The sequence below is a fragment of the Ruditapes philippinarum genome, unplaced genomic scaffold (genome assembly GCF_026571515.1).
Source record: "Ruditapes philippinarum isolate M1 unplaced genomic scaffold, ASM2657151v2 ctg5318_1_1_1_1, whole genome shotgun sequence".
NCBI lineage: Eukaryota > Metazoa > Mollusca > Bivalvia > Venerida > Veneridae > Ruditapes > Ruditapes philippinarum.
In genome coordinates this window covers 14,520-26,317 of record NW_026857996.1, presented here as the reverse complement: position 1 = coordinate 26,317, position 11,798 = coordinate 14,520, and the positions used below count along the sequence as shown (strand labels likewise).

Here is an 11,798-nt window from a genome sequence, read left to right as displayed (position 1 = left end):
AAGTTATGACCTTAATAACATATCTGTTCAATGTAATAAATAACATGATTCTAAATAAAGAAATTGATAATACACTATTGGTATGGAAAACTGTACAATCACGTTGTTGTCTTTTTTATGGTAGAATTTAGAGACACTTTCAATATAAAAATGTCTCTATGTGTATATGTACGATGCTTTATAAGGGTCCTCGCCGTAAAGGCATATAAAGCAACTCTCGCTGCCGAGTACAAACCCCGGAAATGTTATCAGTCATGCCCTTAAAGGGTGAATATTAAAGCATGGAGTAAGGATAATTTACCTCCATGTAATGTCCACGGTGTATTAGCCAAATATATGAATTTTCATCCAAAAGTAATTCATTGTAAGGCGGTCAATGTGTACCTAAATGAACAGTAATGTGAGACAAGATGAAAAGGAGGTATCCCTTTCTAATCTTTTTATTTCATGATTTCTCTTGGATTTTGAATTAAGCGAATTAATACAACCTAGGACCGAGTATTACAAAGAGGATTTACATTTACTTCGGGTTTAATACATCAAAAACACATACTAATTATATAAACAGACAAGCTGACTCATTTACTTGATTTTAGTTCGAATTGTGACAAAACCCTGAAGCCAATCTGAACCATTCACTCTCGTGGCCGCTTCCTGTTGTTCAACAGTACAGGTGAAATACGAAAAAAAACACAGTCGTGGCCTGAGTAAGTCTCGAACCCAAACCCGGTGTTGAGAAGCAGTTCCGTTACCAACAAATCATTTACTTTCTTTTATTAACAATGAAATTGAAAAAAATAATTTATCAGATATAAAATTAAATGTAAGCTAGACACATGTGTAATTTGTAAATAAAGACCATCTTGACATAACGAAGCCCCTGCTGCCAACTCTTCCAAATATACAGGATGGTGTTTACATATATTTTCAATAGGAAGAATGAAAACTAAATTAAAGTGCTCTAACGGATGTAACTCATATTGTTACTGTGTAGTAATGAAACGCATTTTATTCCCTTTTGTTATCTTAAGTGATATTCATACTCACAAAGAAATTTTTTCCGGGGCCAACAAGTAGGGAAATATAAATGCTCAGAGCCGAACAAAAGTTCAAATTTTTATTTATTCAACAATGCTTAAAATTGAAGACTTATTAACTCAATGAAAAAAAAAAAATAACTACTCAATATTTTATCTAGATTCTACTTATACTGGAATAATCTTCATAAAGTTTACATGTCTTATTTACATCGCGTTTCTTGTTTACGATGTTTCCAGATGAATATTACAAAGTAATTATTTACGGAAAAATACGGAATGGGTGCAAAGGCAACATAGCTATTGTCGCTGTCTTTATTCAGAAGTTTGGCCATGTTCTATTGAACGAGAGGGGTCTGATGAACTATCAAAATACTGAATTCTTGCCATGTCACAAAAAGTATACTTCAATTATATTGCAGCCTCGGCGAGTGGTCTCAAAGTAAAGACTCGCGTTTTTACCATCTTACCATCAAGTTTTTACCATCGCAATATCGCGCCATCGTGTTTTCTTCACCGTACTTTCACGTTTTCACCATCGTGCCATCGCGTGTTCACTATCCTGCCATCGCGTTTTCACCATCGTATCATTGCGTTTTCACCAACGTAACATCGCGCTTTCACATCGTACCATCGCGTTTTCATCATCCCGCTTTCACCATCGTACCATATAGCTTTCAACATTGTACCATCGTGTTTTCACCATTTCACCATCGTACCATCGCCTTTTCACCATTGTGACACCGTGTTTTACCATCGTACCATCGCAATTTCATTATCGTACCATCGTCTTCCGGTGGCCTTGCGCAATCAACAATGTATGTCTTCTCATTATTAAACCCCACACCCTTTCTATTTGCGTATCTTTTGCATCTAAGTATTTGAAAGATTAAAGTTGTCATCCTAGTGTACTGTACATATGAAGTTCCAAGTTGATATCTTAAATACAGCAAAAGAAAAATGCACTTACTCTCTCTTATGTCGAGAGTAAATCAATTATTCTCTAATCTACTATAGCAAGAAACAACAACAAATACATAGGAATAACGCTTAATATTTGGTAGTACATATCACAAACCAATAGAATCAATCGGTATTTATCTGTATCTGTTATGTTCTTGTATTTGGGATTCATCAGATTAATATAGCATTGTTGCTGTATCCCGAAACTCTGAAACGAAACTGAAAAGATCTGAAAACGTGGTTACAAAATATTACAAACAGAATTATATTGTTTATCTTAAAATATTAAATAACAAGTTATGTTCATTAAAACAAAGAAAATTCATTAAATTATGCAACTTTAATAAGTTATATTTCAAAAAAAAAGATTTTTTGTGTGTCATGTGAAGAATGATGAAAAAAAGCCTAAATATTCAGCAAGAATGTGTATTAAAATACTTCATTACAAAAACGTTTGTTGTAAGAAGGGATGGGGTCGGGTGGGGCGTATTTAAACAGGTTATTAAGTAACCACCAAATGCAAGCGTCGAGTGAAGAAAAACCGCGAAAACACTAATATAATTATATACCCCCACTAACCCACGAAAATACACGTGCACTGTTAAAAAAAGAGAAAATATTTAAGGTATCACTCCATATTTAACTTAAGGTACAGAACCATACAATAAACACCTCATTCACGCTATATCCCGATACGAGAATAATTTCATTTACTCTCTTTTATGTCGAGAGTAAATCAATTATTCCTCTAATCTACTATAGCAAGAAACAACAACAAATACATAGGAATAACGCTTAATATTTGGTAGTACATATCGAGTCAAACAAAAGAGGGTATTACGTCCGGAAAATAAAATTATTGAATCTCTTAAACAAATTATCAGTAAAAGAATGATGTTTACCCAGAACATATATACCAGAAACATTTCCGTTCAGAGTATTTCCATCTCTTAGCTAGGCCTGTATAAACTGTAGTACACCAGAGACTCAATGCGAGACGTGGTCAAGTCAGTTCCATCTGCTTTTCTGAAAATCTAATTACACTTTTCGCCAAAAACTGATAGTTTATAATATATCCAAAAAAAAAACATAAATAGTATAAATATTTTTATAAATATTAAAAGATTAAAAAGATTAAAACTTGTTTCGTAGTTTCAGGCGAAAAATGTAAAACTATATAACACAGTTATATAAAACCCTAACAGGGCACCACTTCCGCCCAACAGGGGGCAACACTTCCGCCCAACGAGGGGCAACACTTCCGCCCACGAGGGGCAACACACTTCCGCCCAACGAGGGCAACACTTCCGCCAACGAGGGGCAACACTTCCGCCCAACGAAGGGAAACACTTTCCACCCAACGAGGGGCAACACTTCGCCCAACGAGAGGCAAACTTTTCCGCCCAACAAGGGCAACACTTCCGCCCAACAAGGGCAACACTTCGCCAACGAGGGGGAACATTTCCGCCCAACGAGGGGCAACACTTCCGCCAACGAGGGGCAACACTTCGATTAAAGCAAGCATTCGATATAAAAAGATATTCAAAACAGAAATGAAAAGAAATATAATCTCCTTAAATCAAACTTTTACTGTTACAAATGATTCAAATTAGGTTAAAACATAATCACTGATATATAAAGTAATAATTTCAAATCACTATTTGATGAAATAAATTCAAACAACAATTTGATGTGATAATTTCAAGTCACAATATAATGCAATAGCTTCAAAACACATGGCTATTGATTAATAACAGTGTCAATTATAAGTGAAGATTTAATGACACAGATAATAGGTCCTTCAAAGAATCTTCATCAGAGCGTTTTAGTTCTAAGGCTTCACTTATTCGTAAAAAATCAGCGTAACACAAAAAACACAAGGTAACTATTCTCAAATTTCCCAGAAGCAAAAGTATATTATAATCTTTTCAAAATATCAGGAGAAACAGATTGTTTTTTCTGCACTGGTCGACATACTTTCCTGACACAACCTTCCAAACATAATTTTAACCAGTTGTCTTTACATGGATTTTCTAAAGAAGCTAACTTGTGAGCAGAGTTAATAGCATAAAACGCTGTATTTAATTTTGATTTCCCACAACACTCATTCTCGAACTGTATTAAAGACACTAAATACAGTGCTACCGTTACAGGTGAGGCAGGCAAAAAGGAAAACTGTTATTGCGTACACCATTTTGAATTTTTTTCAACAGAATATTTATAATTACGTATCGTTTGTTCTTTGCTAGACATCACAGCGTCTTTCACTTCTGAGAAAAGCTCCTGGTTTTAAGGCAAAAATCTACACATTTCTTGTACATCTAACCAACGCTGACTGGTTAAAATGCCTGTAAAATTGACAAACAATAATAAAACAAAATATTTCATTATGCTTAATTATAGCATTGCGTTTCACAAAAAAAAAATTGACCTTTTAACCAATCATTAAACATAAATTATATGAGTCAAAACTAACAACATTCTATTCTAGCAACAATTACTAAGCTAGTAAAGTACGTAGATCAAAAAATAGTTGCTTTGTTTCTTCCTTGAACATATATATCCTTTGGATAATAAAACAAAAGTATTTCACAAACAAATTGCTTAAGATTTGATGTTTCCCCAAAAATCATCGGGAAAAAGGGCTCGAAGGCCAGTAAAGGGCTACTAATGTACCATTTGCTTTAGAATATAATAAATAGTTTAAAGCCATTGGTATCAAATAAACTGGAGGAACAATTAAGAATATCATCGTTAGGTTGTATCGAAGTTTCCCAAAATTCTAAAGCATGTTTTAATCGACCTTTAACTGAATAATCAGAAATTTTAATACTACTTTCTGTATATTCACAAAATATCTCGTGATGACAAAAATGTGAAAAATTAGAGTGCAAATTATCAAAAAACCAATACTTATCATATTCAAAAGAAGAGTCTTGTAATTAATTGTTTATTAATCTTGACTTCCTGCTTGTGACATTCAGGTGCTCTTGACTCTGTTGAAGTACAAATGGGTCTTGTATATGGACCGGTTCTGACATGTGTACATCCAGATGCGATGTGTCCCAACTGTCCACACTTGAAGCAAACGACTGTTGAGGGAAGTTGTTGCTGCTATGAGGATCCGCCAGTCATGGCCAATCTAGATTCTGGTGTTCGGCGAAAGCTACGAAAATTAAACTGAGAGCTTTGGTTAGAATAAGTAGACAATTAGGCCTTTTCGATACGAGCTTTGGCCCGGTCTTCAGCTTTACAAATTCTTTTATCGTCATCAGAATCGCTAGCCACATCCAATTTCTCATACTCTTGTATGGTGGCCCAACCGGAAGGAGAATTGTCAGCAATTCTGATCAATTTATTTCTACTTTTAATAAGATGTTTTGCTTCAGAAATATACTCATTAGCTTTGCCTGCATTTCTTAGCGAAATAGCCTTATCAATACTGTCGAGCATATCATCAAGTTCACAATTGAATTGGTACTGTTTATTGTTAGATAAACCCTTTAAAGTAACAGATGAATCTTTTCTAACCTTTTTTCTTGTAGCTTCTGCAATCCACTCTGTATCTGTCTGAACGCTCCTCTAGAAGTCGTTGAATTTAGAATCAAAATAATTCTTCAGTTCGTCAACAATTTCTGCTCTTTATGACGATTCTCCACGTGGCTGAGAATACCGATTTTCTTCATCACTCATAATTTCGTATTTAAACAGGTTATTTAAGTACCACCAAATGCAAGCGTCGAGTGAAGAAAAACCGCGAACACACTATATATATACCCTACTAACCCACGAAATACACGTGCACCGTTAAAAGAAAATATTTAAGGTATCACTCCATATTTAACTTAAGGTACAGAAACCACACATAAACACTCATTCAAGCTATATCCGATACGAGAATAGTTTCATACATGTATTAAGCGTATTTAAGCATATATTAATTAGTCTTTGACCTATATACAGAATAACGACACAAATGGAAAATTAAATGTGAAAATAACAGGTTTAATTATTCTAATCGATTTACTCAAATTAAATAGTTAGTATTCTAGTCTTGTTTTTTTCTGTCTGCCGTATCAGAATCTGAAATCTTTCTGTATATGTACTGGTCATACTGGCCGAAAGGCAATGATAGGTTGGCGCGATGTTGAAAACGCGATGGGACGATGGTGAAAGCGCGATGGTATGATGGTGAAAACGCGATTGTACGATGGTGAAAGCGTGATGGCACGATGTTGAAAACGCAATGGCACGATGGTAAAAACGCGATGGCATGATGGTACGATGGGGAAAGCGCAATGGTACGATGGTGTTAACGCGATATAACATCGCATTGTCACCATCGCAACATCGCGATTTCACCATCATACCATTGTGTTTTTATCATCGTGTCGTCGTAACATCGCGTCTTCACCATCGTACCATCCTGCATCGCGGGTAAGGACGAAATATAAAATAACGATTGTCCAAACGGAATACTGTACATTATGCTTAAGAAATAGAATATTTTGAATTATTCAGAAATGGCAGACATGTTTTATATAATAATTGAATAATAGACTTGGAGTATTTGGGATGTTGACATTTGAGAAAAGGAGGCTGAACGTACAGTTATGTGTCGCGTAAAGGTAGCAAACCATGTATTCACTTTAATAATTGCCAACAGAGCAATAGAAAACTAAAGAAAATTAAAATGACAAATGAGTATATTTTGGTAACATGTTTTCCTTGAATAAAAATGATACATTTCTGAGGCATGATCACAGGTGGCAGTATCAGTGTTGGACACCTCATAACAGCCTGACCCTGGATCCCTGCTAAAAGCCTGAAAAAAAAACTTTTCACCTGGTGATTTTTTATATAATTGTATTGGGTGGTTTTGTATTAAGTATCTTATAGTAAGCCTTAGAAGTGAAATAATTTTTTTCAGGGTTGTAGCAGGGGTCCAGGGACATGGTGTGGTGGGGTGTTCAACACTGATAATGCCTCGTGTGGGCATAATTGGCCATTGAGAATTATTACAACATTGAAATGGGAGTCGTGGGTTCAAAAGCCAATTTTGCGACATTTTTCTTCATTTTTTTTATCTAAGATTCCTGTTTAGAAAGAAAAAATGTTAAAATTTTTATTATATAATTATCAAAAATATCTTTAGCTAAATAATGCTAAATTACGAACAAGATTGGTAGCTAAAATATAATAAGATAAAGCAAACAGATTAAATATTTTAATTTACAAGATCAATATACTTTTGGTTTGGGGAAATTTTAAAAAAAATCTCTAGACATAGTAGATTATAGTACTGTGGTATTGTCAATAAGTCACGTTTGCCAGGAATATCGTAAAACACGTGTTTGAAATGGATGGGTAGAGAGACAAAGACAAATGACAAAGATATTTATTATACAGAAAATAGCGTAAGGTTTTGCTTGTGAATTAATTGCCAATGAAATAAGTAATATTTTCAAACTCAGGAGCAGATAACTCGAACACGAGCTTGGTGACCAAGAACTTTTTTCGCTTGAAATATTTCTGTTATCATGTTTTAAAATCATGCAAAATGTTGATAAATTCTATTGTACGGTGTTTTTTTCTAAGTAACTGTAGCATATACCACATCGAATTTGTGATAAGTTTTGTAGGCGGGTGGAAGACTTTTGCATTTTAATCACTCTAAAACGCCGAGAAAATAAATAAACTTTTTTATAACAGTAGGCAGGTTTCACCTAAGAGATAGATGAAAGTATATAAAGGGATGTAACCAATACATTAAACTGTGCATAAATGAGACACGGTTACTTCCCCTCCTTGTATGCTTTCAGTTGTTTTTGTTCACTCAACAAGTGACATCAAGCATCTTAAGGTCCCTGTCTCGGGGTATAATATCATTTTACATTGTCGTATGTGTAATAATAATATATACATTGTTAAGATGCTTTAGATTAAATTTTACAAAAACATAACAGGTAAAACACATTTTAGGTTATTATTTTTGTAATAGTAATATATATTGTACACATGATTTACTTAGTGACGGAGAAATATAAAATATCAATTGGAAATGAAACGCCTTCTGATTTATGCTGCTATTTTACACCATGGTCTTAAACGAAGTATGAAAATTGACAGGACTATTAATAGTTTTTGAAATAAGCAACTGATAAACTAATGAAATTGTTCAACAAATTCTATCTCTCCTAAAGTTTTTTCTTTATTTCTTTTACCCTGCTGTTATAGAATGCCATGCCAATATATGAAATCTTTCGTCTTTAAAGTTTTTTAACATGAACAAACAACATAATTCAATAGACATGAAACTTTTTCTTAACCATGCGAAAAAAAATGAAAAAGTTAACCTACTAAAGCATGAAAACGAAAAACACCACTGTCTGATTGCCTGTTTCTTTGAAAGTTTCTGTTGTTGATTAACGCAAAATTGACGTCAAATTTATTATTTGCACCACCCTTTCGTGCTTTTTCAAACAATGATTACATTAACGCTTTTACAAAAAAAACGGAACACAAAAAAGGTTCTATCTAATGTAATAAACGTTATGTAATGTTTTGTTATGTAGATGTGATTTGGAAAAGTAGCACGAAAACAGAAAAATTTAGCAGCCATCAGGGGGGTTGTTAATAATATATTGATATACAAAGAGAAAGTATATGTTCACTAACGTGAAACTTTTCATTCACAACTGGATTTTCATCTGAGAAACATCATATTCAGGTCTACATGTATTTGTACCAAAGAAAACAATAGATGGCAAATAACTAGATACCATCAAGCCCTGCCCACCGCATTAACTCAATCATTTACATTTTATGCCAGAAAAAACAAAGAACACTGTAATCGTCTTTTGCAAAGGATAAACTTTGTCCAGTATAACAAAATTACAATATAATGGTATAATGGGTCATTATAATGATTAATTGTTATAAGCAATGATGAATCAAACACCTCAAACATCATAAACTATCATGACTATCTGAATCTTGCCTCAACAAGATAAATAGAATTTCAAAGTTGCAGGAATACTGCAAAAGTAACATATAACTCGCAATGCAAAATATGTAAATCATGATGAACAAATAATCTTTAAACGTAAACTATTCTACTGGCCAACAAAAATTTTCAATTTGTTATTAAAGGAAAAGATATTACAAATTACTAGAATTTTGTGATAATTGATAGCAAAGCATGGGATAAAATCGGAAAATGGTATTTTACCTTTAAATTAACAATTAATAAATAATAAACATTTAACGTTTCTAATTCCTCAAAGAATGAACCAACCCAAATCAGATATAAGAACTTTCGAAACAACCCTTTGTCAAGTTATTTCATTACTGGTATCCCATAAAGTCTCCCGCATTTGAATTTCGCATTCGTTTCTTCGAAAGAGGCAAAATATAAACATGTTTCAACGTTTAGTTGCTTTACTGTTTATCACTGCAGTGCTTTCCGAACCAGAATGTTCTAAATTTCACTATGAGGAACAAACTTTAAACAAAATGATTCGACAGGAAATAGCCATGGAGAAACTGCGGGCGGATATGGCGGCAACTCAGCAGCAAGTACTTGACGCCCTTGGAAAGCTGGCAGAAACAACCAATCAGTTAAGAGACGACTGGAATAATGAAAGGACAAATTTGAAACGTGTAACTAACGATTTAATCGAAGAAACCAATAAAAGTGTTAGGACCTTTGCTGCTGAAATGGAAAAACTGAAAGGTAAAACTATTTAGAATTATACTTTATTTAGAACTAGAAATGTGTTGTCATGCCACGGATGCCCCGGCACGCAGCCAAAATGTCAGATGTTATAATATTTACTTCCAAATTTGTTTGCACAAATTTTTGTTTTCATTTAAGTTCAAAGCCCTTAAAACTATTCATTTTTTTCAAAGTTCAAGAAGTTAACGGAAACATCCCGATAAATCAAAGGAAACAACTTCATCAACAGGACAGCAGTATGGGCAGTACGACTGACATTGCCAGTGAAATCGACTTGCCGATTGATTAATATGTATTGTAAAGAAGCTATACTTTTATTAAAGATCATGTAATGAAATAAAATAAAATATAATTGTATAAAAAACTACTTTAAATAATATCCTAAAACCAGTTGTAGTGGAACGAGTCCAAAATAATTCTCGCACGTAAATTAGAAAAAAAAATGTATATTTTCATAACGTGTTGTTGGTTATGAATCGAACCAGAGACCTTCATATTCATAGCTCGACATTTATACTAATACCCCATATCTCACTGAGGCTTTAAATTTATTTTATGGATATATTCGTTAGATACCAGTTGTTATCCAATGACTTAAACAAAAGTTAGTGAAGTGCCAGGTCAGTATTGTTGGACAATAATATACATGTATATTTCAATTTAAACATACTTTGTCACTACATATTGAATACAAACATTTAAATTACATTTATCTAGGACCCACAGTCGCATTCAGAAGTAAGGACCTTGTTGATTTAACACCAAGTCTAGGAGAAACACTTGTGTTTAAGACGACGACGTTGAACGAAGGTCTCGGATATGATAACAAGAGCGGGATATTCACAGCACCAGTAGCTGGAACATATACGTTTTCTGTACAGTTTTGTGTTCATGGTGGGAAAAATATGTATTATGCAATAGTTGCGGATGGTGTTGAAATAAAGAAAGGATGGTTCTGTGATGAGAAATGGAGTACATGTTACACTACAGACACTGTTGCCGTACTTAAAAAAGATTCAAAAGTGTACGTAAAGTGTTCTTCCAGCAGTAGTTTATTAGTAACTTCTTCAAGTTACTACTGGAATACATTTTCAGGTGTACTGGTGAAATCATAAAACATTTTGAAAAAGGAACTTTACGCTAACGTGTTTTTTATGTTTATATTCTTGCTGTTTTGTTTCTTTCACACTTTGTATATGTTATATCATTTCCATTGATTGCATTGTATACCACTGACAAAAAAAATCAAATGTCATTCCATTTACGTAAATAAAGAAATAATGCAATTTCGGTTCAGTTTGGAGAAAAATGAATACCAGCACTCGTTTATTCGTTTTAGATAAATCGTATAATAAACTTATGACCTTAATTTTATATCAATGTAATAAATAAAATGATTCTTAATAAAGAAAATTCGCAATACAATTTCGCTATGGAAAACTGTACAATCACGTTTATATCTGTTTATTGTAAAATTTAGAGAGCATTTCAATATGAAAATGTCTCTGTGTGTGTATGTTCTATGCTTAATGAGATCCATCCGCCGTAAAGGTATAGAAAGCAGCTCTCGCTGCCGAGTTAAAATTCCGGGCATGTCATCAGTCAGGCCCTTAAAGGGTTAATTGTAAAGCACGAAGTAATGCAATTTCCAAGGAATTTTAGCCAAAGATATGATTTTTTATCCAAAAGTAAGTCATTGTACGGCGACCAATGTGTATTTAAAATGAAGAGTAACCTGAGACAACATGAAAAGGAGATAACCCTTTTTATTTTTTTATTTCATGATTTCTGGTGGGTTTTGAATTTAGCAAAAAATGTAGGAACGAGTATTACAAAAAAGTTTCCATTTATTTCGTTGCGGTACATCAAACACAAATAATAATTATATAAACAGACAAGCTGACTCATTTGCTTTACTTTAGGTAAAATTTTGACAAAACCCTGAAGCCAATTTGAACCACTCACTCTCAAGGCCGCTTTGTAACTCAACAGTACCATTGAAGTATAAAATAACACAGGCGTGACCTAAGTAGGTCTCGAACCCAATACCTGTTTTGAGA

At 33.6% G+C, this 11,798-nt stretch overlaps 1 protein-coding gene across 1 annotated transcript; it reads left to right on the top strand.

Annotated features, from left to right (window-relative positions):
• The first annotated feature begins 9,393 nt into the window (after positions 1-9,393).
• On the top strand, positions 9,394-10,853 carry LOC132751713 (uncharacterized). The gene is made up of 2 exons (XM_060741925.1): positions 9,394-9,735; positions 10,456-10,853. The coding sequence occupies exons 1-2, from the start codon at positions 9,420-9,422 to the stop codon at positions 10,851-10,853; spliced, it is 714 nt and encodes a 237-aa protein (XP_060597908.1). The 5' UTR covers positions 9,394-9,419.
• The last annotated feature ends 945 nt before the right edge of the window (positions 10,854-11,798 follow it).

Coding starts and splice junctions, on each gene's coding strand:
- LOC132751713 (XM_060741925.1), top strand. CDS start 9,420: ATGTTTCAACGTTTAGTTGCTTTACTGTTTATCACTGCAGTGCTTTCC. Junction 9,736..10,455: donor TGAAATGGAAAAACTGAAAG/GTAAAACTATTT, acceptor ACATTTATCTAG/GACCCACAGTCGCATTCAGA.